General features: G+C 41.1%; 1 protein-coding gene across 2 annotated transcripts in view; it reads left to right on the forward strand.

The window, feature by feature from the left end:
• The window catches only part of phf2 (PHD finger protein 2), a 39,027-nt gene extending 17,910 nt beyond the window's left edge, over positions 1-21,117 (forward strand). Inside the window, exons 10-22 of one of the 2 annotated variants that reach the window (XM_078249404.1) lie at positions 1,548-1,639; positions 1,728-1,817; positions 3,516-3,860; positions 4,001-4,117; positions 7,882-7,997; positions 8,174-8,352; positions 12,246-12,313; positions 14,268-14,434; positions 15,207-15,493; positions 16,340-16,435; positions 16,605-16,714; positions 17,175-17,490; positions 20,153-21,117. In XM_078249404.1, the coding sequence (XP_078105530.1) occupies positions 1,548-1,639; positions 1,728-1,817; positions 3,516-3,860; positions 4,001-4,117; positions 7,882-7,997; positions 8,174-8,352; positions 12,246-12,313; positions 14,268-14,434; positions 15,207-15,493; positions 16,340-16,435; positions 16,605-16,714; positions 17,175-17,490; positions 20,153-20,241 (2,072 nt within the window). In that variant the 3' untranslated portion in view covers positions 20,242-21,117. Of the gene's footprint in view, positions 1-1,547; positions 1,640-1,727; positions 1,818-3,515; positions 3,861-4,000; positions 4,118-7,881; positions 7,998-8,173; positions 8,353-12,245; positions 12,314-14,267; positions 14,435-15,185; positions 15,494-16,339; positions 16,436-16,604; positions 16,715-17,174; positions 17,491-20,152 lie in introns of both variants that reach the window. The other variant, XM_078249403.1, reaches the window with a different exon arrangement.
• Positions 21,118-26,529: the final 5,412 nt, after the last annotated feature.

Consider the following 26,529-nt stretch of genomic DNA (forward strand, 5'->3'; position numbering starts at 1 on the left):
TAATATTATTTCAGTCATTAAATCGGTGAATCGCAGAGTTCACAGATGATTAGCTTCAAAAGGTTTGGCCCAGCTAGAATCACTTGCTCCATTACGAGCCAGTGTTTAAACTCCCCTCGGCTGGCTGTTTATGTTTCCACTATTTTCTGTGTGTGTGTGTGTGTGTGTGTGCACGCGTGTGCGTGTACTTCTAAACCACAATATACCATAATTCTTTCTAACTTTAAGGTCGGCTCTTTCAGACTCACTTCACGGCTGCTGCTATTTTGCCTTGATGGTATTAATACATTCCTGTTTTGGTTCAGTTGATATAGCTACTCAGGTATTCAAACTGTGTTTTTCTGCCATTAAACTGAAATAAAAAAAAAAGGAACTCCACATTATAAAGCAGTTGAATTTGACCTGGTGAGTCATCGTGTGGGTCTGGCTGATATCCGCTTGTTGCAGCCATATTGGTATCTGTGAATATGTCGGCTAACAAATAACACATAATGTTGGAGTTCATGTAGAAACAAATAAGGCCTTACAAAGTTTGTCCAGAGAGCCCTGGCCTGCAAAACTCTGTATATTTTAATCACAATTCTTAAAAACACAACGTCTTAATAGTTTAAACCCACATTTTTTTTTTTTACTTTTTAAAACATGCTTAGGGGAAAGCTTCTCATGACATCAAGTGGGCACACTGGCTCTTTCTTCACGTACACCTGGGAAATGCAGTTCACTGTTGTAGCTGGTGATGACCAATAAATACAGAAAGCAGTCAGGAAGTGTTTTTCCTCTTGTGCCACACTGACATCATTGGGTTGTAAATAAAACAAACGTATGTACTGTGTATATACAATGGCTCCAGGAGTCATGGAGCTGATACACAGGGATCCAGAGTGCGTGAGAGTTGACTCTGAAGTCCAGTTCAGACCAAAGATTTGCAAAAAAAATGGCAACTACTTGCAAGTCTCCGCTCCGCAGCGTTGTGAAAGCTGCCAGTTCACACCAATGAGACAAGACGGTGTATCATATCCATAGCAACAACTCTTTGTACTTCTGTTCTAACTTCCGACTTTCAGGCTTTTCTGTAGCTGGATATATCATTTGTTGCGTCTAAATCTGAATGTGGGTAACGTTAGTCATAGTGAGATGCTTGCTACAGTTGCATTGCTAGTGATGAATCGGCGAAAATGCATTTCATTTCTCTAAATTGGCGGCTTTGTTCTAACGCCGCTCCCTCTCTTCAGTCTCTCTCTAGCTCGCGTGGCCACATACCGTGCTCGCGGCCGCCGAGCCTCTGTTCTAAAATGGTCTTGTCTCGCAAATCTTTGGTCCAAACTGGGCTTAACATGTCAGCTTGGCTGTTTGGGAGCTCAGCTCTGGTTGATTCTGGGAGCAGGACAGTTTGTCCAAACACACTGTTGACACAATCCAATAACTTGACACGGTGTCTCTGTGTCAGCTCATCTAGTCTTTTGTTTTGTGAGAGGTGAAAGTTTTGTGAAAGTTTAACAGTCAGGATTTATTCAATGCTAACATTTGCGTTTACTTTTTTTCTGCAGGTTTACATAAAGCAAATAAGCAACCGGCCCCATACCTGATACATGGTGCCAAAATCATCAATGGAGCCTTCAGAGCTTGGACTAAAAAGCAGGTATGGACACGCGAGGATACGTGTGTCAGTTGTCTATCGAAACTGTTATTCAAAGTAATGACAGTCCTGTTTGTTTTTCTTGTGATAGGCACTCTTGGAACATGAAGACGAGCTCCCAGAGAACATGAAACCATCACAGCTCATTAAGGATCTTGCCAAAGAGATCAGACTGTCAGAGGTATTCTCATTTCATTTTGGTTATAACGTGATCAACCGTTCTCCAAAGGTTTCGGGTACTTTTACTCGTTGGCAGTAAGAAAGGACCGTTTCGATGTTTACGTCAACATGGTGATGTTCCTTTGTGCGATCTGAGAGTCTTAACTCATTACTGTTTAGACTGCAATCATGTCTACTGGATATTTATGATGACTTTTGTTGGAGCACCAAAGCAACACGTCAAGTTACCTAATGACTGTGGATTTATAGACTTTGCTTCACTGCCAAAATCAGCTCCCTGTGTCAACATAATATTACATACAGAATATTCCTGCTCCCCAGAGGATGAACCCTTTTCATTTTAGTGACCCCCATGGCTTTATTCTCCTTTGACCCACAGGACATACTTAGTGTTAGTGTTTTAGCTTCTCTGCTTGTAGCTTTAGAAATTGCACGGGAAGAGAGCCGGGTGACAGGTGCGCCACTTCCTTTGCTGTCACAAAAGCGTGAAAGTTAACTGTGAAATGTTCAGCAAGAAAGCCACACAGAAAAGGCAAAGTTCAACTCCTACGAGGCAAATATAACTTTATCTTCAGTCTTTTATAAACTAACGTGAGAGATAGTTAGCCCAGTTTTCCACTCACAGATCAGTCTGGCATCTTGGGACAGAGAAAAGTTGGAGCCGTTTGCCAAACGACCGACCAATCAGCGTTGGTTTTGAGGTGGGTTTAGGCGTGACGCAACGAGAAGCGACTGTTCAGTCTAAACAACATGGCGGCTTCCACGGATGAGATGAGCGTAGCTATCGCGCAAGTTTTATCCGAATTAGAATGTATTCCTTCATTGAAAGAAGAGCAAAAAAACGGCACTGGTGGCTTTTCTCGGAGGAAAAGATGTTTTTGCTCTTCTCTCGACGTGTTTCGGCAAGAGTTTGATATATCAACTGGCTCCGCTAGTCGAGAAGAAAATAAGCCTCGGGAGACCGCCCTGATCTTGCAAGCTATCTGGCGGAGTCAGGTTAGTGATAGACAGATGGTTTATCCAATCAGCTAACCAGTATTTTCGCCCCTTCCCAAAAGTTCTCCAACGGAAAGTTCCCAGATGGATATGCCGAGCAAATGCGAAGCAATTCATCTGGCGGAGTCAGGTTAAGAGATAGTAGCATCCAACTTTATGCTAATGTTAAAAGGTTATCTTGTTGAAGAGTGGAAGGCGTTTTTTTTTTTTTTTTTTTTTTAAAAGAGAGGGAAAAAAAAGAAAATAATGACATTTTGGAATTTATTATTTTCAAGGCAGTATACATTTAGGAACACAAGGAAATTCAGAAAAATCTGACCCTGTTATGGACAACACATGAGAGGTTTATATTTATTATAATGTAATCGGTGACATGATAGTCCTGGACTATTAATGTTAGCTTCTCCAGCAGGTGAACTAGTGTCAAACTTGTGATATAAATAAAATCTCTTTTTTTTGTAACCATTCATGCACATGACAAATGGCAATCACAAGGTACCAGAGTGATGTGAGTGATGCCTCCAGTCATCGTTTTGTTACTTAATAAATAAATAATGTCTTTATGTAGTTATTTAAAACAAAAATGCAATCAACCCATTGATCAATTAACTAATAATTTCAGCCCCAGTTCAGTGAGGCTCAAATTGCAGATTCCAAAATGACAGCTTACTTCACACGTTGCATTCCCTGCTTTCACTTCTAGAATGCAACAAAAGCCATTAAGAGTGAGCCCAGCGTGAAGGTACCTGTGGAGGAGCCCCCGTCCACCCACTCGGAGCCCGAAGAGCCCGTCTCCCCGGCCCATGTCCCCTCGCCCAGCAGAGAGAAACCCAGAAAGAAAGCTTCCAAACCCCCCAAACCTCCCAAGCCTCCCAAACCCCCAAAGATGCCCAAACCTCCGAAGGTGCCGAAGGTCAAGGAGGGAGGAAAGAAGAAAGCGAAGAAAGCAAAAGAGTCCTCACCGCCTCCTAAACCCTCCAGCTTCGCAGCCCTTGAGTCCCACGCGAAAGACATCTTAAGTAAAATGGACCAGCCGAAAAAGATGAAGGTGAGTGTACTGTAGATGGAAATGGGAGCGGATTCCGCATCCCTTCCAGCGGAAAGCTTGTCGAAAGTAACCACATATGCAGAATAGTAAAAGCAACCCATACTGTAGTTACTCTTAATAATAGTTGTGTCTTCCTTCAGGCTGTGAAGAACGTCCTGAGTATATCAGAGAAGGAAATATCGAAGCAGAACAACGTGGAGAAGTTTGAAATCAGAGAGCAGAATAAAAACAAGACTGAAGCAAAATGGAAGTATAAGGTAAGAGCATCTCCGCTTGTTAAATAATATCACAGTCCTATTATAGGCGGCTCAAACTGTTGTGAAAGTCACAAGCTGAGCAGCTGAACAGGAAGAAAAAAAAAATGTCGGACCATCCATAAGGGATTTGCACACTTCACTTCAAAGCAATCAGCAAAAATAATGATGTGGCCAAGTCGCACATTGGAGGCCTGCAGCTCATCAGAGAAACATCCAGCCTCCCTCCCAGAGTTTACCTAATGGAATTACACCACGTCCATATCCACTGCCTTCCTTCTAAGTATTTACATATGCCCTCATCTTTATAAAAAAAAAAAATCTTGTTGTATCGTTATTGCTGAAAAACAGGGGGAGGGTTTTTGGAGCAAAAGTGTAATTTTAAGACATTGGAGGGCTTTGGTTTCATGGAAAACTTAAACTGCTGTGGAATGCCTGCAGATCTCCATCCAACTGCTCCTTCCCATCGGGCCAAACATTTGCAGATGGAGCGGAGACCCTGTTAGATGGTTACCAAGGTCACTGGAGAGCTCCTCTGTGTCGTGTGCAGGGCAGTTAGGCCTCCACCGTACCTTACTGTCCATTACAAGAATGCGGGAGACGGTTTCAGGTTATGCCGCGTTGTCACATGCCTTTAATTTAGGAGTCAAAGTGGTTGTGGAGTGAATATTTGAAAATGTATATTCTTGGATTTCAGTTAATTACACAGTCTGCTCAGTGGTGATTTTTTTATGGCAGCAGTGTTGCATTCCTCTTAGTAAATGTGGCTTAGTTTAAATATGTCATAAGTGAATATCATTAATTGATTAGACAAGTACTCATCATATGTTTTTTCACTCTCCGTCTAATACCAGGCATTAAAATCCAAACACGTCTTGACTTGATACGTTGATTTCAGTCCATTGCAGCTACAGTATTTATCCTTATTCCTAGCAGGGTTTTTGTATTGTTTAATTATGACTCAGAGTAAGTGGAAGGGAGCCATAGTGTTGAAAAGATGATTATTTGAGTTTATTATTGAGTACATTTGGGGAGTCAAAATACTTAAACAGGAAGAAAATGTGTTGATTATTAAATGTTATGTAATACCAGCAGATTCTATTGGTACGTGGTTGGCAAAAAGACAATAACATCTGAGATAAAGAGATTAAAAAAATAAAAAGGGAGACAGACTTATTATTCATTGTTATGGAGGGGATAGTGACATGAGTTATAAAGGAAAGTACATGCATAGTTGGATATATTTAATTACAATTGCATGAATTAAAGGTCAAGGGTTGAAGCCACATTGTGAAACTCGGAAAATTCGATCCCATGTTTGTGTTTGAACACTTTTGAAAAGGTTTCTTTTAGGTTGTTGTGACCCAGATATATTTATTTTGATAAGCTGTAAACACATTTGACGTATCATAACCTTATAAAACATGTTGGCAAACACAGAGCGACATTAGCACTTATTGGGAGCCATGTTTCTGAGGAAAACCTCTCTGTCTTTAGCTGCTAAATGCTCCGCTGGCTTCACTGGCTCATCTCTGACTGTGTCTGTGAGCAGCTCATATTTTATTCACTCAAAACTGCTGTTGCTGCTGGAAACCAGACCAGAGCTGAGAAACTGAGCTGTGGCTCGGCCCTCTTTAACATTACACTTAGTCATATGAGCTATTTTTAATATAATAAATATTGATAAGTGCTGCTGTAATCTGGAATTCTTTTTTTTATTTAAATGTCTGTTAAGTCACTACCTATCACTCAAGGAGGTACCACAATGTTGATTGAGCATATGGCCCACTGATGAAAGTACTGAAGATTTATATATTTTCATTATTACCAACTGGGTGTCTGGCGTGACATTTCTCCGAAACTGCCTCTTTTTTGACAAGAAAAAGTTGACTAAGGCACTTTTGTTGTAAAAAAAGTTTTGTTGCTATAACAACAGCTACTGCTACAGTATCCTAGAGTGTTTTGTGGAGCGGTGCTAAAGCTAACGTCAGATAAAACAAAGTGGTGGAGCAAGCTAGAGAAAGAACAGAGAGAGAGAGGTGCTAACGTTAGATAAAACAAAGTGGTGGTGGGAGCTAGAGAAAGAACAGAGAGAGAGAGAGAGAGAGGTGCTAACGTTAGATTAAACAAAGAGGTGGAGCGAGCTAGAGAAAGAACAGAGAGAGAGAGAGAGAGTGCGGTGCTAACATTAGATTAAACAAAGTGGTGGAGCGAGCTAGAGAAAGAACAGAAAGAGAGAGAGAGGTGCTAACGTTAGATTAAACAAAGAGGTGGAGCGAGCTAGAGAAAGAACAGAGAGAGAGAGAGAGCGGTGCTAACGTTAGATTAAAACAAAGTGGTGGAGCGAGCTAGAGAAAGAACAGAGAGAGAGAGAGCGGTGCTAACGTTAGATAAAACAAAGTGGTGGAGCGAGCTAGAGAAAGAACAGAGAGAGAGAGAGCGAGGTGCTAACGTTAGATAAAACAAAGAGGTGGAGCGAGCTAGAGAAAGAACAGAGAGAGAGAGAGAGAGAGAGAGAGAGAGAGCGGTGCTAACGTTAGATTAAACAAAGTGGTGGAGCGAGCTAGAGAAAGAACAGAGAGAGAGAGAGAGCGGTGCTAACGTTAGATTAAACAAAGTGGTGGAGCGAGCTAGAGAAAGAACAGAGAGAGAGAGAGAGAGCGGTGCTAACGTTAGATAAAACAAAGTGGTGGAGCGAGCTAGAGAAAGAACAGAGAGAGAGAGAGCGGTGCTAACAGATAAAACAAAGTGGTGGAGCGAGCCAGAGAAAGAACAGAGAGAGAGCAAGAGAAAGAGAGAGGTGCTAATGTTAGATAAAACAAAGAGATGGCGCGAGCTAGCGAAAGATCAGAGAGAGAGAGAGGTGCTAACGTTAGATAAAACAAAGTGGTGCAGTGAGCTAGAGAAAGAACAGAGAGAGAGAGGTACTAACATTAGATAAAACAAAGTGGTGCAGTGAGCTAGAGAAAGAACAGAGAGAGAGAGAGAGCGGTGCTAACGTTAGATTAAACAAAGTGGTGGAGCGAGCTAGAGAAAGAACAGAGAGAGAGAGAGCGGTGCTAACAGATAAAACAAAGTGGTGCAATGAGCTAGAGAAAGAACAGAGAATGAGAGAGCGGTGCTAACGTTAGCTTAAACAAAGTGGTGGAGTGAGCTAGAGAAAAACAGAGAGAGCGAGAGCGGTGCTAACATTAGATAAAACAAAGTGAGTTCTCTGTACAGGGAGCACCCGGTCATACCATATAACTCGCTGTGCTCCGACTCCATTTTTTCTTGTTGTTATGGAAACGACTATGTTAATGGCTACTCCGCTTGTCATTGGTCGGCTGTCAAAAAAGGGCTTGATGTAGGGTGTTTTTTTTTCAGAAAAGATTAACTTCTTTCAACTTCAAAAAGATGGTTCAAGCTGCAGAAAAAGAGTCAGCGGTGGCGACTTTTTTGAAAACAAATATTAATAAAATGTAAAACAGCTTAATAAAAGACACCAAGTGTGAACATAAACAGTTTTTCTCCATTGTATACACACAAATGGAACTGTGCACACAATTCTGAACATTTGAAGCTCATGTATCAACAACAAGACTCCAGTCTATAGAAACAGAATGAGATGCATCCGGTTTCTATTCGCTCAGCATGATTCCATTGTTTTTACTCAAATATAAATTCTAAATCAACCAGGACTGAAATCTGAAGGAGTAAGTTTGTCACTAAAGATGCTGTTGTGTGCTAAGTTAATATGGTAATTACATTCTTTTTGAATTTTACAGAACAGTAAACCCGATTCCCTGCTGAAAATGGAGGAAGAGTGCAAATTTGACAGAACGCCGCTGTTGGGCAATAAGGACAGATTCAGCTTTACTATGTCTCACAAGAAAATGCTTGGGTATGTATGGAATGGCTGGGATTACCATACAAACATTTCATGAAAGGTCTTCGGAGAGGAGAGCATGTTAACCTTCTGTGTATTATGGTGATTATGGAGCTATGTGGCTATCATCACCATACCCATTAGACTGAGCCTTGTATCACTCCCTTATTGTCCTGTGGTTTCCTCTTCAGCTCCAAGACGCTGAAACCTCAGACCAACTCAAGTGTTTTTGGATCATTACAAAACCTAAAAGAGGACAAAACCAAACCAGTGAGAGACGAGTATGAGTATGTCTCAGATGAGGGGGAGCTGAAGATTGACGAATTCCCCATCAGGCGGAAAAAGAACACTGTCAAGAGAGATCTGTCCTGTGAGTATTTAGTGTAGTGTTTCAGTTTATTAAACCTCAATACTTTTTCTTTGTTGATGTATGAATGTGTCTGTAGAAATGTTTTGAAAATCATCATTGAATTGGTCAGATTATTAGATTTGCTCATTCTTTGATCCAATATTTCCTGGTCTATAGACTAAATCACCGCGATGTTTCACCTAAGCAATATTACACGAGAGGGTTTGATTTAACGTCATTATTGGCACGACAGTAATGCGGCTAGGAGATTCGTAAGCATCACTGAAGTTATAACAACGTTTACCAACAAAATAAAAGTTATAATCAAACTGTATTCATGTTGTGGGGCAATTCGCTCTCAAAATAAAACATAAAAAGCAACAGAGACAATTTCTAGTCCCTCCCTGTTTAGTCAGCCAGTCAACTTAAGCTAACGTTAGCTTTGTAGAGATTGTGGGATTTCCCAAACTTAATAACTACCGCACATATAAACACCAAACTGCTTTGCTAGCTCTATCCTGTTATAACTTAGATATCTGCTGAAAAAAATATTTTTTTCCATGGATAGATTTAGATACTAAACGTCCGCGAACTTCAAACAACAGAGACAAACTCCGGTCCCTGTAAAACGTTAGTCAGCAGCTAACTTAAGCTAACGTTAGCTTTGTGGAGATCGTGGGACTTCTCAAACTGAATAACTATAACCACAAAACTGCTTTGCTAGCTCTATCTTGTTGTAACTAAGATGTGTGCTGAAATTTTTTTTTTTCTCCATCAACACATAGCTCCTGTATGTCCGCGAAAATCACATTTAACAGCTATTTTCTACATGGGTACAGCTGATCCAAACATATCCAGTGAAGGTTAACGTCAGAGCGTTGTAACAAATGAGTCGTTTAATTCCGATGAATCACTTTATATACTGGTTGGAGAGCTTTTGTGTGTTCCACTGTGGTTCCTGCATTACTTACATGAATACAAATGTTTTGAAACAGTTTTTTAATTCAACTCCGTAATGTTGACAGAGAAATGGCGGAGTGATATTTTAAGTGATGCGCCAAGTGTGCTCAAATGGCTCTGGGTGTGCTGTCATGCTGATATGAGCATGTTCTAAATGTCTAGTTGACCAATCAGACTGTCTGGTCGGGATCTACTTGTTTTATAATAACAACCAAAAATCACTTCCAGGCAGACAAATATCAGTTGATTTGTGGAGCTATGTGAAGTTTTGGTGGTGTCATTTTCTTTAGTCTCCAACCTAATGTTAGTGAAAGTATTGAATGAGATGAGAGGTAGATCCAGTTGTTCCCCATCCCCGTTTGCTCAGTGCTGTTAAATTGTATGTGCGGGACGCAGGAGGTTTTTACCCGGAAGTAATTGTAAACAAACATTGTGATTGGGTCTATATGAGGGAATTTATTTATTTTTATTTTGTTCTTTTTTTTTTATACTTTATTTTCAATTTTTCTCATAACAGTCACACAGTAAACTAGACAAGACAACAATGAAAAAAAAGCAAAAGCAGACAAACAAAAAACAAACAAAAACCAAACCACACACACACACACACACACACACATAGGTGAAGGGCTGCCAAAGTATCAGAGTGCAAGATCACAGCATGCTCAGATTAAAGCCCAGTTCAGACCAAAGATTGGCGACGACACGAGTTGAAACTTGCAACTTCTTGCAACGACCCGGTCCGCAGCGTTCTGAAAGCTGCCAGTTAACACCAATGAGACGAGACGAGACGGTGTATCATCCATCATCATGACAACGCCTCTTTGTACTTCTGTTCTAACTTCGGACTTTTAGGCTTTTTTGTAGCTGGGTATATCATTTGTTTCATCTAATGAATGTGGATACCGTTAGTGATAGTGAGATGCTTGCTACAGTTACATTTCTAGTGATGAATCGGCGAAAACACCTTTTATTTCTCTGATTCACTACTTTGTTCTAACTCCGCTGGGCGCTCCCTCTCTTCAGTCTCTCTCTATCTCGCTCCACCATGTAACTTTACCGTGCTTTCAGGCGGTTGTTGAAGCTCAGTCTGAAACTCTGCCATTTCAACCAGCTGTTTGTAACATAAAAATAAAATGGATTATGGATCATTTCATTTCTATAGTTTATTGCTGACTTTACCAGTAGACTTCTCTATTGGCTGTTGAAACAGGAAACATCTCTTACGTTCTAAAACCAGCCTCTGGAGACTTAAACAGCTGAGTCACTGCAACTTTTCCCTGCGACGTTCTAAAGCGGTTTCGTCTCATCGCGAATCTTTGGTCTGAACTGGGCTTTAGGGCGTAGCATAGCAGCAAACACACAAATCGGACATTTACTCATCAAGCAATATCAAAAATGGTTTCCACACCTTCAAAAAGTATTTTTGTGAATTCCTTTTCTTGAAATGAGGGAATTTATTTTACTTAAGTGTGTGTATAAACAAATGTATATATAAATACTAATGTATTAAGCATTTTGGTATATTTGGGTACATAAATGGTTAAAACCAGCCTTGTTCCAGTTGAGACATCATCTTCCTACATAGCTAGCTAGCTCGCTTCACCCATGGAAAATAGCAACAGAAAAAATGCCCATAAAAATGGATGGATGAGGTGGTCGCAGCCTCACAGGTTGTTGACATCTACTAGCTCCGAGCATTAGCTACACATGCTTCACACAACACAAATATAATTCATATATGTTTACATTCGATGTGTAAATTTGTCCTTTGGGCTGTCTATACTGTAATTTATTTCTTTTGGTTAATCTTCACGACATCTACTTCCTGTCTGTCCAGTTTTTTGGGGAGTTTTTTTCTGGTCTGAAGCGAGGGTCTAAAGACAGATCAGATGGTATTGTATGCTGTACAGATTGTAAAGACCCTTGAGGCAGATTTGTGATATTGGGCTATATAAATAAAATTGACTTGATTTGACATAAAAAAGCAAAATCACCTCTGAATGAATAAAGTGAAACAAAATGGGAATTCAGTCTAATCATTAGTTTATTAGTCAGCAAAGGCCCTAGAAGAAATTTGAAATCTTATTATTATTATTACGCCTCCAAATGAATCACATTTTTGAGGGGCTGAAGGTGCTCAGAAAGTTATGAAAGATATTTGCACATATGTGCAAAGTGTATTTATTAGATTTATCCCGGTTGACTTCAAAATTGGTCAGTACAATCTCAAGACCTTGGCAAAGCTATCTTGCGAAGCATTTGAGTTCTCTTTGAGTTGAATGGTGTGGACGTGGCAAGGGGTCATATTTCCATGTTACGCTTCAAAAAAGCATGGTGGCCCAATGGTTAGCACTGTGGTCTCACAGAAAGAAGGTTCTGGGTTCAAATCCAGGTCATTCCGGGCCTTTCTGTGTGGAGTTTGTATGTTCTTCCCATGTTTGCATGGGCACCCTCTGGGTGCTCCCCCACCATCAAAAAACATATACTAGGTTCTCCAGTCAGTGCCCTTGATCAAGGCACTGGCTCAGATCTGGAGTTGGTCCAAGGGCCGTAGGGCAACCTAGTGGCAACAGGAAGTCAGAGTTAATGATGTCACAGGTCATCCGAATTATATGAAATTTATATTGTGTGTGGTCTATACATGATTAACAGCAACATGACGTATAAATAGTGTGTGTTCTCATTGTGGACAGAAGAATCGGTGCAAAATTTTAAATAACGAAATTTAAGCGCTGGCCACTCCATGAAGGGAATTAGGTCTAACTGCAGTGTCCAACGGTCATGGAAATGCACAGTTTTAGTACTGTACAGTAATTAAGTATTGTATTGTTATGAATACCGGTGATCAGGTATTATATTAGCACTGATACCCAGCCCTACAATCAATAATGAAACAATATTTTGATTAACAACTTAGGTTTGTTGCTCAGTAAATGCATTTTTCTTCCCAGTTTTGTCAGACATCAAAGAACCCATTCAGCCAGCCAAGAAACCAAAGTTCCAACCCTTGGTGACCAAGGTATGTATCACGACATCACCTTAGACTAATGGCCTTGACCATGGAGGAGCTAATATTTGAGCAGTTGTAATGTGATTATGTACTGTATATACATGAAGAGACTGTTCAGTGTCTGATGAAACACTGGACCACATCCCCCCATGAGCAGCAGCCATTTTTACGTGTACCATTGCCATAGTAACGTTCAAACTTCCGTGTAAACCGACTTCAAGAAAGTCGCGGAGGTGAGGTTTTGTAGTAACGGGCAAACAAGCAGTGGAGTAGTAACATTACGAGGCAGTGAGCCAGCTGCTAAATGAGTCACATTTAACAACTTGCACGTTGCTATGCGGTGTGACCAGTGTGGCGCGTCGGAGTTAGCAAGCTAACATCAGCTGCAACACAGTTTACAGCCCCACTAGTCTATATCGATGACCATTTACGGGATTTCTCTGGTTCCGCTGGATGTCCGTCCCCTTCCTCTTTGTGTTGGCGTTGTAACCTCCGGTGGATTTATGAGGACTATGGTTAACTGCTCCTCAGATCTCTGCAGGGTAAATTCAGACAGCTAGCTAGACTATCTGTCCAATCTTGAGTTTTCTGTTGCACGACTTAAACAACTTTTGAACGTACACATGTTCCACCAAAACAAGTTCCTTCCCGATGCTATTTTGCAGAGCTGCCGTTTTTGCATTACTTGTGATTGGTTTAAAGAAATGCCAATTAACCAGAGCACATTTTTCTCGTATCCCAGAATGCTGTGTGGACTAGCCAGACCCTCCTCCGCAACGCTGTGGAGGAAGGGTCTGGCAATGCGAGACTACAGCCCCACTGACGCATGTTGACCACAGCAAACAGTTCAATGGCCTTTCTATGCATTTTATTTCTATGATAGAGACAGAGCGCAATTAAGAGCGTCAATTCTGTCCGATAGCAAACAGCTGAGAAAAATGCCTAAAAGCTGCTGTGTCGTGGGATGCACTGCCATCAATGTGTCTTTAAGAAGATAAGGCATGAGGCATCAGCAGGAAGAATGAGGAAACTGTGGGATCCTGACACTGACTATCAGTAGATGGGTTCTACTTGGGCACCCCCCCTGGTAGATTGAGTACCGCCTAGGTAGATAAAATCGGAATTTTTTTTTTTTACCAATCAACACAGCAGCCTCCAGCCCCTCCCCCTCATGAAGTCGCGCGCCGCGTCCATGACACAGCGTCAACGCTTCACTTCAGGCTCAGAGGCTATCGTCTGGTGGTCTTGCCATGGGATTAACTGTACTGATTAACCGTAGAAACGCCGCTGAGCCTTTCCATGTCTTTATGATGGAGTATAATTAACCGGAGCTGACTGGAGCTAACCGCTAACCGTTGCTAATCGTTGCTAACCGAGCCTTCAGTTCCCATTCTCCGTGCCCGTATTCATTAACTGTATTTATGGACTCGAGCCCAAATAAAACCTGCCACTTTATTTAACAGAAGGGGGTTAACAGTAGCTAGGCTGGATGCCAGCCAAACTTAGCCCCGCCCACAACATTTGAGGTTGGGAAGTTCAGTCTGGACTTGAGCCGTTGTGCAGCAACTATGCCCGAACCAGAGCGGTTTGGACCAATCCAATTGTCAAGGCGGGCTTTATACGATGATGGACAGATGATCAACAGTAACGTAATCAACCATGTCACCAAAGAGCGCTTGGGTTGAATTTGTTTACAACAAAGATGGCTGCCATCGCGTCTGTTATAGAAGATATCGACAGCGCATTCATTTTAAAAGAGGAACAGAGAACCACGATCACGTATTCATACGCATTGCCACACCCGTCTGCTGTTCGGATGAAACACGCCCCCCATAATCACAGCCCAGTGGAGCAGTATCAGACTCAAGTAAGTTAATACACAGGGACCTGGAGAAATCAAACACCATATTCCTCTGTGTCTCTCATGTCTATTTCTACTCCATGCACTTTGTCCAAAAACCAGAGTGTGGACTCCTCGGATGAAGAGACTCTGCACATAGACACAGAGGCCAAGTCTGAAGTCAAAAGCCGCAACTCTAAGGTGAAGAAGAAGGGCAGCAGCGCTGCAGGGATTCTTGACCTCCTGCAGGCGAGCAAGCAAGTGGGAGGGATTGACTACAGCACCAACAGGTAGACTGACCTCATTTTGTTCTGCTTCTTCACTCCAGGTCCTTCAACCCCTGTGGAACTGTACATCTTAACACACTTGGGTTACAGCACATGCACAGCGTTACTCTCTGAATGGCCCCACTGGAATGAATTTCAGGTCTTACGCCTACCTTAATGGGGCAACCCGCTGACAAACAAACGGCCCACTCAACGGCGATGTAATTGGATAAAAAAAGCTACATTTCATAACTTGGCTTCAAGCTGAAAAATCACAACAACAATTTAGGCAGATTGTTTCAGCAGTTTGTGTTGAGCTTGATGCTCCAGGCTCCTCTGCTGTTTGCTGTTCTGCTCAGCTTTTGATGGTCTGTTTCCACCACACTGAAAGCAACAAATGAGCAATGAAAGAAAGAAAGAAACATCAGCTGAAATATGTTAATTGTTCCAGTGCTTTGAATAGGGAAACGTGGCGAGTGCGGGGACTGAAGCGGCCGCTGTTCATTAGCAGTGTTTGACAGTCACTTTGCTCATTGCTTAATGTGTGCAAAGATATTTCCATTGCTGATTCATAACAGGTCTCTGAAGGACATTTAGAGTCGCTCTTCCAGATTTGGTGTCAAATGAAAATGATGCTTATTAGCACAAGTGGTGGCTTCAAAGCCTTTTTTTTTTTTCTTCTATTATTTCTCTCAGACACTCTTCACCTCTGCCAGCGTGCTGACTGCTGTGTAATGGCTGTGTTGTTGTGTATTTTTTATTGACGTACTTACAGTCAGCCACCTGCATCTCCCAGCACACAGGAGGCCATTCAGGGCATGCTGTCCATGGCCAACCTGTCGTCTTCAGACAGCTTGCAGCAGCCGTGGAGCAACAGCCAGTCTAAAAACAATAGCCAGTCGAAGAGCAACTCTCACAGCACGCAGGCCGGCAAGAAGTCCAGCGGAGGAGCTGGAGGCGGCAACGGTAAGCGGCCCACCAAACGGCTCCCGAAGAAACCCAGGAAAAGCAGCAGTATTGAGAGTCTGGATTACGATGACGACCAGGACCACATGGACGCGTGTTTCAAGGACTCTGATTATGGTAAGCGCCGAAAGACGACTTATTCCTCTCGTTCTTGTTTTATTAGAATTGTAAAAGCACAGCAGATGCAGCTCACCCAGGTCAGAGTAGGGTCACAGGGTTATACCAATGAGAAAATAATTATCTGCCATGCCTGATTCTCACTGCTGCTAACAGGGGCTGTTAAAAACAGATTGGCCCTTGATGGATCATTACGTGGGTCTTTAATTCTAAATTTGGCCTTGAACTTTTCATTAGGAGTAGATGATAGGGTTTTTGTTTCTTTTTCGTGCCTCCTTTCCATATCCAACCTTTCGTGTTCCTCCAATTTGTGATTGTATTTCCTTTTGAAAGGTTTCCTTTCTGAGCCCCGTCCAAACACAGCTGCTCGGACCCTCCCAGCCTGTTAATAAGCCATTAACATGAGTTGTGAATTGTTATTTGACATGCTTTTTGAACTTCAAATTAGTGTCTAATTAGTTGTTCGCAGCACGAACATTCTCGGCCTGAAGTCTTCAGTCCAGCGTAAAACGTTTCCTCACACACTGGCACCCTTTTCGTCTTTTGTAAACAGGCGGTTTTCCTGATATACTGTATATCTTGATCATCCAATTATCAGAAATGAAAGGTTGTGCTGCGCCCAGGCAGAGAGAAGGGGGCAGTCCACAGCTGTCTCACAGCTGTCCTGCATGCTGTCACTGGAAACTTCCACCATTTTAGAGAAGCAGAAATAAGTGCATCTGAGTCACATTCTGCGTTTTACATGTGTGACAATAATTGTCCGGTAATGTTTAATTTTTGACGTCCTCTCATTGAAAAGCTTACATGCCTGACATGTTCGTAATCTGTTACATCTTTTGATTACAGTCTACCCGTCGTTGGAGTCTGAAGAGGATAATCCTGTTTTCAAATCCAGATCGAAAAAACGGAAAAGTAGTGACGACACTCCATACAGCCCGACAGGTAAATAAACTTAATGACTTAAGAAAGATTGAAGATTCTTTATTAATCCCGCAATAGGGGGGAATTAGTTACAGCGGCAAGGGATAGTGCAAAAACGAACAAACAGCTGTATCTAGTTGAAAGTTCTACACTAAATGTGTTCTAAACTTGTATGTGGATGTCATGGCAGCCCGTGTCGGGCCCTCAGTTCCTCGACAGGAGCGGCCGGCGAGAGACGGAGCCCGAGTGGCCTCCATAGAAACGGGACTGGCCGCGGCTGCAGCAAAGCTTTCTCATCAGGTATGCCATCGTGACAATAGTCATACATAATAGTGGTTAGGGCTGGGCGATATGGAGAAAACTAAATATCCCGATATTTTTCACCAAATACCTCGATATCGATGCCGCAACGGTATTGTAGGTCGACTATTGGTGCTTTCACAAAATATTTACACAATGAGATTTTTTATGAATAATCATCAGTAATGTTGATATAGTGACTGAAGTGGGTAAAGGCAAATAATAGAACAGTTACAACAGTCTGGTAAGTTCAGAAAATGACATCACTTTACTGTAATGCAGCCTTTTAAACCAGGAAAAGACAACAATTACGATTCCGTAACGTATTACGATATCCAAAATCTAAGACAATATCTAGTCTCACATCAGGATATCGATATAATATCGATATATTGCCCAGCTCTAATAGTAGTAACTATTCCTGTAAGTGTTGCTCAACAAAAAAAACATGTGTTAATAGGAGGAGCAGCAGAAAACTAAGAAGAAGAAGAAAAGCACCAAAAAGAAGGCAATAGTAATTGAGGAGCCCCCGAAAATCTCTCAGGACAGTAGCTCGCCGGAGCACAATCTGGACTCCCAAGACGGCAGCTTGACGGACCACGAGTTCAACACTGGAACAGTCAAGTCGCCGGGAGGGCCACAGCCCATGGCGCCGGGAGTTTTCCTCAGCCAGAGGCGGCCGTCAGTTTCTTCTCCCAACAACAGCACCAACTCCACGAGCACCAACAACAGCAGCGTGACCAAGGGGGAGCGGGGGGTGTCAGCAGACGCCAAAGGTGAGTCACAACGAAAGCTTCTCTGGGCGCAAGACCATTCAGGCCAGTACCTTCAGTTAGCTGGAGACATGTTTGCTTTATGCTAATGCCAGGGTCAGACGACACAAATTCAGCACGATTGTGTGCGATTGCGTCACGTTCAAAGTGGTGTCCGATAATGAGGGTCGGGGGCCGACGGACGCGTGTCTTTACCTCTCGTAGTGTGACATCATCAAAGATCAGCGACCTAACGTCTGGGACGCTTCACCACCACGACGCAGAAAGTCTAGCATGGGCGGATTTTTTTTTTGTTGGCTTTTTCCGCCTAGTGTGACATGTTCTACGACGTGTTCCTTGACTTTGACCAATAGGAAGAGAGAGCCCTCTCTGGCGCACATACGTAACCATGGTGAAGAAGGAGAGACGCTGCTGCTGCTGCTGTCCGCTGTCCGCTGGAGGAAAGATACACACAGTCCACACCATATTTCACGGCAGGGATCGCCTTGCTTCCCAGCATTGCACGCTAGCGGGCTCGCCGCTAGCAGTTATCTGTTACTCTCCACTGTGACCACTGACAAGCAAAGGAAACAGGCTCCACCCTCCTGCAAACACCACGGCTGCACCTGATTGGACGAACGCCACACTACGTGGGGCTCCCGGATTTCAAAACCGACCATAATAGCGGCTCATTCTGGATACGATCTCTTATTTTACGAAAATAGTTCACCAAAAACGTGTTTCTGGTGAACTAGTGAGAAATATAGGCCGTGTGTAAGACAAGTGTCTTTGCTAGTTTAAGACCGACGCAATTTCCCATCCAGCGCCCACGCCGTTTAAATAGCAAATGCACCTGCGCCCATCTGTGCGCCCATGGGCGTGTTGGTCTTACATGGAGGTGTGTTCAGGTGCATTCTGGGCGTATTGCTATCTTGAGGCAGCGGGAAGTGATCATTGACCAACAAAAACCTGGTCTAAAGTCAATAACGCAGCATTTCATTGTTATTTTAACAGCAAATTAGTAAAACGCGCCTAGGCTCGTGCACAGCGCGCGCACACTATGCTTGTTACACACACACACACACACACAGGGAAAAGATTAAAAATAAAAATATTACGGTGCAAATCCTCCATCATAATAACGCCAAAGTACAAATGCGCCTGGCTTTTAAAGGGAATGGGAGATGACAGTCTGATTGGTTTATTGCATGTTACGCCCAAAACACAGCTATGAATTAATGAAGACACTAAGTACAACCCTTTTGAACCATGCGCCCGGCACACGGACCCTTTTTTCCGCCGTCAACCTAGCAGAAGTGGATTTGTACACACCCTAAACGCACCTGCGCCAGGGCGCTTCACGCCGTGCGCTTAGATCGTTAAAATAGGGCCCTCAGTCTTACACAGTGACTGTCGTGTAGTCTGATCCTGGCATAAGCAGCATCAAGTTGGATGGTAACGTCAGCCCACACTTTGGTCCAGACTGAAATATCTGAACAGCGAACAGCGCGCCGTTCACTACCGGGCCTGTTTGTAACTTTAGCTGTTTGGATTATTCTTGCATGCATTTATTTTTTGAATGAATTGATTTTATAGACATTTTCAACAAAAGTAATAAAAGTGTCTCAGGATTTCTCAGCAAGTTTCTTGGAAAGAACTGTGTTCAGTTGGTGTGCTTGATTCCAAGTAATTGCTTGCATAACTATAACTAATAAAGGCGTAGGTCACAGCAGATAAGCAAAGTATTTGTGTACAGAGGAGCATACTATTCAATATATATGGGGAATCATTTTTCCAATCACCAAATGAGCATATGGAATGAATATTTACTCACTGAGCAGTTGTTATCCCTATGTTCAGTACCAACTACATTATTTTCAAGAAACTTGTCAAGAATTCTGAGGAAACCACAGGCTCCTAAAATGAAGCACTACTGGAATGAGTATTTAATAATTATTAGCAATAAACAGTATGGTTTAGCAGCTGCTGCCTTTTATGCATGCAAAGTATATTCATCATGTTAGACATTTATATGAACTATTATAGATTGGTGTAAATGATCGGTGCTGCAGATGGAGTTACTCTGAGAAAGCATCTGCACCGACCTGGTTAAAGCATTTAATAATGGACTTTTCACATTACATTACATTTAATGATCTGTATTTATTACCTCAAATAACTCCCAACGTTTCTGTTAAAAGGAACTATTAAATGTGTGAAAAAGATGGAATTGCAACACAAATGATTATGATTGTGTTTTCGCTTAAAGGTGAAGACGCATTCTTGCCAATAGTTTCAAGGCATTCCCACTGATTGACAGTTGATGGTATTAATGGGCCAAGGAACAAACCCAAGTCCCAGTATGAAGGCAGGAGAAAGGAAGACTCAGAGCTGTCAAGCATCCATTTAGACACGGACGGTTTTAGTATATATTATTTAGCTTCATAGGGGAGTAAAGATCTTATCTATGAAAGAAATTCAGTTATTACTGCAGCAGGACCAAGATTGGCGTTTGGTGTTTTAAGTCCCCAACGTCGTCTTTCAGGCACTAGGGTTAGGCCAGGGTTAGGGTTAAGGTTAAGGTTCGGGTTAGGTGCCTTGAAGTCAACGGTGGGGGCTTAAAACACCATCGAGCACCAAGATTACCGTCTTATCTCCTGTCTTTTTTTGTGTGTTCTTTTCACAGCTAAGCGGCTAAAGAAAGGCATGGCAACAGCCAAACAGAGACTTGGAAAGATTTTAAAGATCCATCGAAATGGAAAGCTCCTCCTGTAGCACGCAGCAGAGAAGACTGCTGTTGGACTGGGAATTCATCCCCACCTCACATCTCCTCCGCCCCCCCCACTCCTTCACTGATTAAAGCCAACAATGAAAAAAAAAAAAAAAAAAAAAAGAAAAAAGAAAATCATGCATTTTCAATTTCTAAGAAGAACATCACTCAAATAGGTTTTTGCCTCTACTTATACTTTATAACTTTCAGATATTAAAGTGTACAGAACCTACTATAAATATTTTTTAAGAGAACATGTCTCATTTTACTACAGCTGTCAGTTTATCAGGGGTTGCTAAAACATGAAGTAGAAGTACATTGCAGTCATTCCAAGATATGTTTTTTGAAAGTATCCCTTGCATGTATTCAGTTGCATGTGCGCTTGGGTCAGGGTTGGGGGATTTTTACACATTAATTCCTACTATATGGATGCAGCTTATCATTGCCAACCAAGATTCTCTGTGCATCGACCGCGTTAACACTTAGGTTTGCAGAGCACTATCTAGCAGTGGTATTTATTTATTTGTGTCGAGTCATAAACAGGAAGTGGGACTTCAACTGTAAAGCACAAAGTCAGTCATGAGTACCGCTGTGTATGAAACAGGATGTTTGGACATGAGAAGCGTAGGATTTCTGTAGCTAATGATAAGCCTCATCCATGTCAGGTCTGCAGTTACATGGGGATACTTTCGCTCTTCTCTTGCTTTCACAGGCAGCACCTGTTTGTTTTTTTACAGCTTCACGCAGTACAATATATAGAATGTAGCTTGTACATAGCCTTTTAAATTACTACTTTTTGTATTCTTTCCCCTTAAGGTTTGATTCTACATTTTTACCGGTTTTGCTAATTATGAATAAATGAATAAAAATATATACATGGATATACAGCATAGTTCTGATTTTTGGGGTTTTTATTTTGTTTTTATTTTTAATAGCAGAGATTTATTTCCCCTGTTACATTTAAAGGGTAACTACCATTTTTTTTTCCAACCTGGACCCTATTTTCCTATGTTTTGGTGTCTAAGTGACTGATGGGAACAACAATCTTTGACATTGGTCCAGTATTAAGCAAGATTGCTGCAGTCGGCAGCGGAGAAACAAGCTACAATGTAACTTAATAGGGCAATTGTCCAGCTTGTATTTACCTTCACAAAAGTGCTTGTTTTGCCGCTGACAGGCTCAGATTAATATTCTAAGTGTCTGACATTATGGAAAGGATTTCTAAGGAGGTCGACCTTTCTGTTAAAGAGTAAGATCCTTTTTTTAAACATAAAACATCCACGAAATTGCGTTCGCTAAACCCACCAGACTCCATGTAAATGAACAGTCATTTTAGTAAAATGCACTTCCTTCAAAGTCGACAGAAACAAAATAAAACGCCGTTTTTGGGTCGTCTTTCCACTTTTCCAACCATCACAACTCTAATTTTGGTTGAAATAAACACATAGTTTACCGATTTACACTTGAAAATATGTTGGCTCTATACACGCTAAAAATATTGTTTTTTTTAAAAAACCTCAGAGCTGTTTCTGGTTGAACAGAAAGGTCTCAAAGAGGTTTTAAAGGTCTATCTCTGAAGTGATCCTTTCCATAATGTTGTCAGACACTTAGAATATTAATCTGAGCCTGTCAGTGGCAAAACGAACACTTTTGTGAAGGTAAATACAAGCTGGACAATTGTCCTATTAACTTACATTGTAGCTTGTTTCACCACTGCTGACTGCAGTGATCTCTCTGAATATTGGACCAATGTCAAAGATTGTTGTTCCCATCAGTCACTTAGACACAAAAACATAGGAACATAGGGTCCAGGTTGGTAGCTACCCTTTAAAGGTGTTGCCTGGAAAACAACAGAAAAATGAATACATTATATTGTCATATGGCCTTACATACACAAAGCTAATTGTATTGTGATTCTGTTAGAACAAGAGACGAAGCTTTGAGGGAAAAATAATATAATATAAAAGGACAAAAAAACAAAAAAAAACTTCAAGTTTCTGTGACCAGCCTCTTGTTCCAGTTCTAGTGTCCTGAAGGGTTTCGGAGTTATTTTACTAGCACCTTGTGAAGTGTTTATGTGTCAGTGATGTAATTTATTAATGTTTGTAGCTTTTTATACTTGTACAATTCTGAAGAGTTTCTGTTTTTGAATATTTCATCAACTTGTGAAAGTACCCTGAGCAGACAATTATTATTTTTTTGGGATGTGTGTGTGTGTGTGTGTGTGTGTGTGTGTGTGTGTGTGTGTGTGTGTGCGCGCGTGCGTGCGTGTGTCATCACAAACATTTGACACACAAGAATCTACATTAGCAAACGTTTTTATCTCCATCCTGTCTTCACTCAGTGTCAATGTTATCATGGGAAACATTATTATTATTATTATTATTATTATTGTTAATATAATAGTTCTAAGCAACTGCGTCCTTCACAGCGTTTCATTTTGTCCAGATATCTAATGAGCTGTACTCTATAGCAGCAGTGTTTGAGTCACACATGTAAACCATGATGCGTCCACTTCTCAGAAATGAGATGCGCTCCGATCAAACTGTCAGTGGGACTTTTTATTTTTTCTCTCTGTCCAGGTTTTTAATTTGTACAATATGTGTGTTGCTTTGTTGTGGTTTATTTTTCTATGTCCGACCATTAAATGCATCCACTGTGCCAGGACAGTGAATGATACCTGTTGTAGCTGTCTTCCCTCACTGTTATTTACAGTACTAGTAAGTATTTACAACCCTTTTTGACCTGAATTTATATATATATATATATATATATATATATATATATATATATATTTCTGCATTTAGATGATTCTGTTGAGATCACGGCTCACTTTTTTTAAGACATCAAGAAATGGCAAATTCGGAGGAACAAACATATTGTTGTTGAATGATATGATTGCCCGCCTTGTTTACTTTTGCAATACAGTTACTGTGGAAAACCTCCTTTGTAGTGTGTTCCTCTCCCACCTGCAGCGTGACGGCTTCTGTGGCGACAACTAAATAATGTTTTTCCCCCACGCTTCACATTGTCGAGCTTTGAAGTCGCATCAAATCCAGCATCACTCCCAAAAAAAAAAAAAATCTGCGTCTGGACTCAGTTGAGGATCTGGCCTCCCAGAGCTTAGGCAGCTTGCTCTAGCCAAGTCCTTAATTAGAACCAAGCCAAAGTCAACACCATTAAAAATGTATTAACGTTAAAATGCTCTCAAGTAGTCAGACTCTTTTCACTCTTAACACCGTCCTGATCAGGTGTTGCGGTGTTTGAAGAGGAATTCATACAGGATAAAAAATATATTTCCTTTAGGTTTACTTTTACTGCCTCACAAGATCTGATTTTGTGCTTAGATCTGTGGTCCACGCAGCCAGTTTTAGTGTCAAAACTGTTAAAGTAACAGCAAGGCTGCGCCACTAGATGGAGTCCAAAAAAATCTAAATGTAGCATCTGAATCATGGTTTTGAAATCTTAATGATCCAGCTATTGCAGAGCAGTTGTGTTTCAGCGCGACCTGTATATTCATACTCAGAGGTTTGCCATTCGATAAGCTTTTAACATCAATGAGGAGATTGTAAGAAAAATAGTTGCCACGCATTTGAAAATGAGTGTCTCCAACGAAAATAAGTCAAATGAACTCTTACTTTGTGTTAGAGGACTGATTACATACATAGGGAAGTTATGTGAACCCATTATTGGGCTTGTTTTAACCCTTGTGTTGTCTTCCCCGTCGACAATGCAAATAAAAATGTACCCTTTATTATTTTCCGAGGTTTCTGCCACTTTTCTTTTAAAGTGCTCATATTATGCTCATTTTCAGGTTCATAATTATATTTAGAGGTTGTACCAGAATAGGTTTACGTGGTTTAATTTTCAGAAAACACCATATTTTTGTTGTACTGCACATTGCTGCAGCTCCTCTTTTCACCCTGTGTGTTGAGCTCTCTGTTTCAGCTACAGAGTGAAACATCTCACTTCTGTTCGATCTTTGTTGGGAGTCGCTAATGCGCAGTAAGTACTGCTAGCTTGTCAGTTGCAGAGCATGAGGGAGAGCCACGATAGCAGCTAGGCGAGCATTATAACGTGTTACAAAGTGACACACGTTCGTCACGGAAGTAATGCTGCGTTCCAGACGCAAATTTTAGCCTGTAAGTTACGACTTCAAGTCACGACTCACGACTTGGTAGCGTTCCAGGCAAAGTCACCACAAACCCTTCTAGCTAGTGTTAGCTAAGGGCTACCTAACGTTGACGTTAGCTAGCGCTAGCTGATACTAGGGGTTTCTAGTCTGCAACATGTTTTGGGCTTCATTTAATAAACATAACCTGTAGTTGTACACAATCATATGTGTATTGTTTTGATTACAATGTGCGGGATTACTTTATGTTGCCTATTTATTTCTATTTATTTCTATTTCTCACCGTTAACCACTGGCATCTGTACAGCATCAACAGGGGGTCGCCATTGTTGTGTTGTGTGTGTGACGTCAAAACTGTTACTGGGAGTACAAAGATCTGGTACGAGTTCACGGGTAGTAAGTTACGGGATTGACTGCCGTTCCAGGGCACTTTCACCGGTAGAAGGTTGTGAAAACACGAGTTATGGGTTGCCTGGAACGCAGCAAAAAGGCTGGACTACAATAGAGCTGTTTGGAGCAGTTTGTGAACAGTGTTTTCTGTTGAAGATGGTAAGTTCCTTTGGGGTGGACTTTGGGCTTTTTCACTTCGTAAACCTATAACATGCACAAAAAAAGATATATAACACAATAAAGGAAAGGAAAGGGGGAAAGGGGGAAAAGCCAAAAAGCACAATATGAGCACTTTAAGTTTAGCTTTTTTTCTGCACTTCTTTTTTTCCCCACTACCACCGGATTCACCACTAATATCAACCTATTACCACTAGTTTTACTTTTTTTTGGAATACATAATCAATAAACCTCTGATATGAATTTAATTTCTGATATAAATTTTTATTTTATTTTTTAATCTGAAATTATGTTGACAAATAGTTGCAATTTAGTGAATAGTCACAGACTGTCAGAGTTTAGTCAGGATATACTTGTTTAGAAACCATTTCATTGGTTTTATTCAAATGCCATAAAATTGAACGCAACACCCAAAATTCAATGGAAGCAGATCGTCATTTTTTTTTTTTTTTTTACCTGCGAAGAGTGTTGTATGTAACCATCCGTGTTCTTTTTGGGCAATTTGGTTGAAAGAAACCCACATTTCTGATGTTAGAGACTTTGAAAACAACAGGAGGGTTAATATTGCCTAATAATAACACATCTGGACACAATTGATTTCACAAAAATAAAAGCGTGCTCGTTGTGGGAATCTGCATTTCCCATAATTGATGTTTTTATTGAATTTCTTAGTGTCTCTGTGAGTGTGTGACTGAGATGTGGGCGGCTGCCTGAGGTCCTGACCCCCTCCGTCTCCACCCTGGTTAGCATCAAAGTGACTTGTTATTGTTCGCTAATTGTTAACACAAGAACATGAAGTGCTCCGACAGCAGCAAAGGAAACAATCGCATCATTTGTCCCCTCAGGATCGTTTTTTCACACAGCAACATGAAAGCAAGCTCCCACTCCCACTGAGTTTTCACTTTGAGACTCTTTCGCTGAAATGAAAGGTGCAAATCTTATGGAAGCTAAACCACAGCCAAAGAAACTACTTTTTTTTATTTTTTTTTATTGTATTTGTACATTTGATTTCCTAATATAAGCAGTTAGACTATTTGGACAAAGTGCGTGTGTGTGACGCACAAAAGTAAACTCAGTTACTCAATTTAGTGCAACAACAATCTCCATCTCGTCCAGTCGTTTCTGACTATATCTGAGGCCTAAAAATGTTATTTAACCCTTGTGTTGTCTTCCCGTTGACCTGCAACTTTTAGTTTTTCTGAGTCAAAATTTTAAATGAAAAACTCATTTTTTTCGACAACGTTTTTTCGACAATGTTTTTTTGTTTTTGGGGGGGGAGGAGGTTCCCAAATTTGTAAAGCTTTTTACATTTGTCACTATTTTCAACATTTTTGTCACACTTGTCACTATTTTGTCATTATTTGTTTTTGACATTTTTAAAGCTTTTAGTCACTTTTTTGACATTTGTCACTTTTTTCTTACATTTTTGTCACTTTTTTTTCAAAGTTCTTTTATCAATTGTTTTTTCTGCAAATGCTATAAAATTGACTTAAACACCCAAATTCAATGAAAGTAGTGAACTGATTATTTATTGAACTTGTTAAGAGCGTTGTAGTGAACCATCCACGTTATTTTTCTTTGGACAATTTGGTTG

This window comes from Sander vitreus, chromosome 4 (assembly GCF_031162955.1).
Source record: "Sander vitreus isolate 19-12246 chromosome 4, sanVit1, whole genome shotgun sequence".
NCBI classification, from domain to species: domain Eukaryota; kingdom Metazoa; phylum Chordata; class Actinopteri; order Perciformes; family Percidae; genus Sander; species Sander vitreus.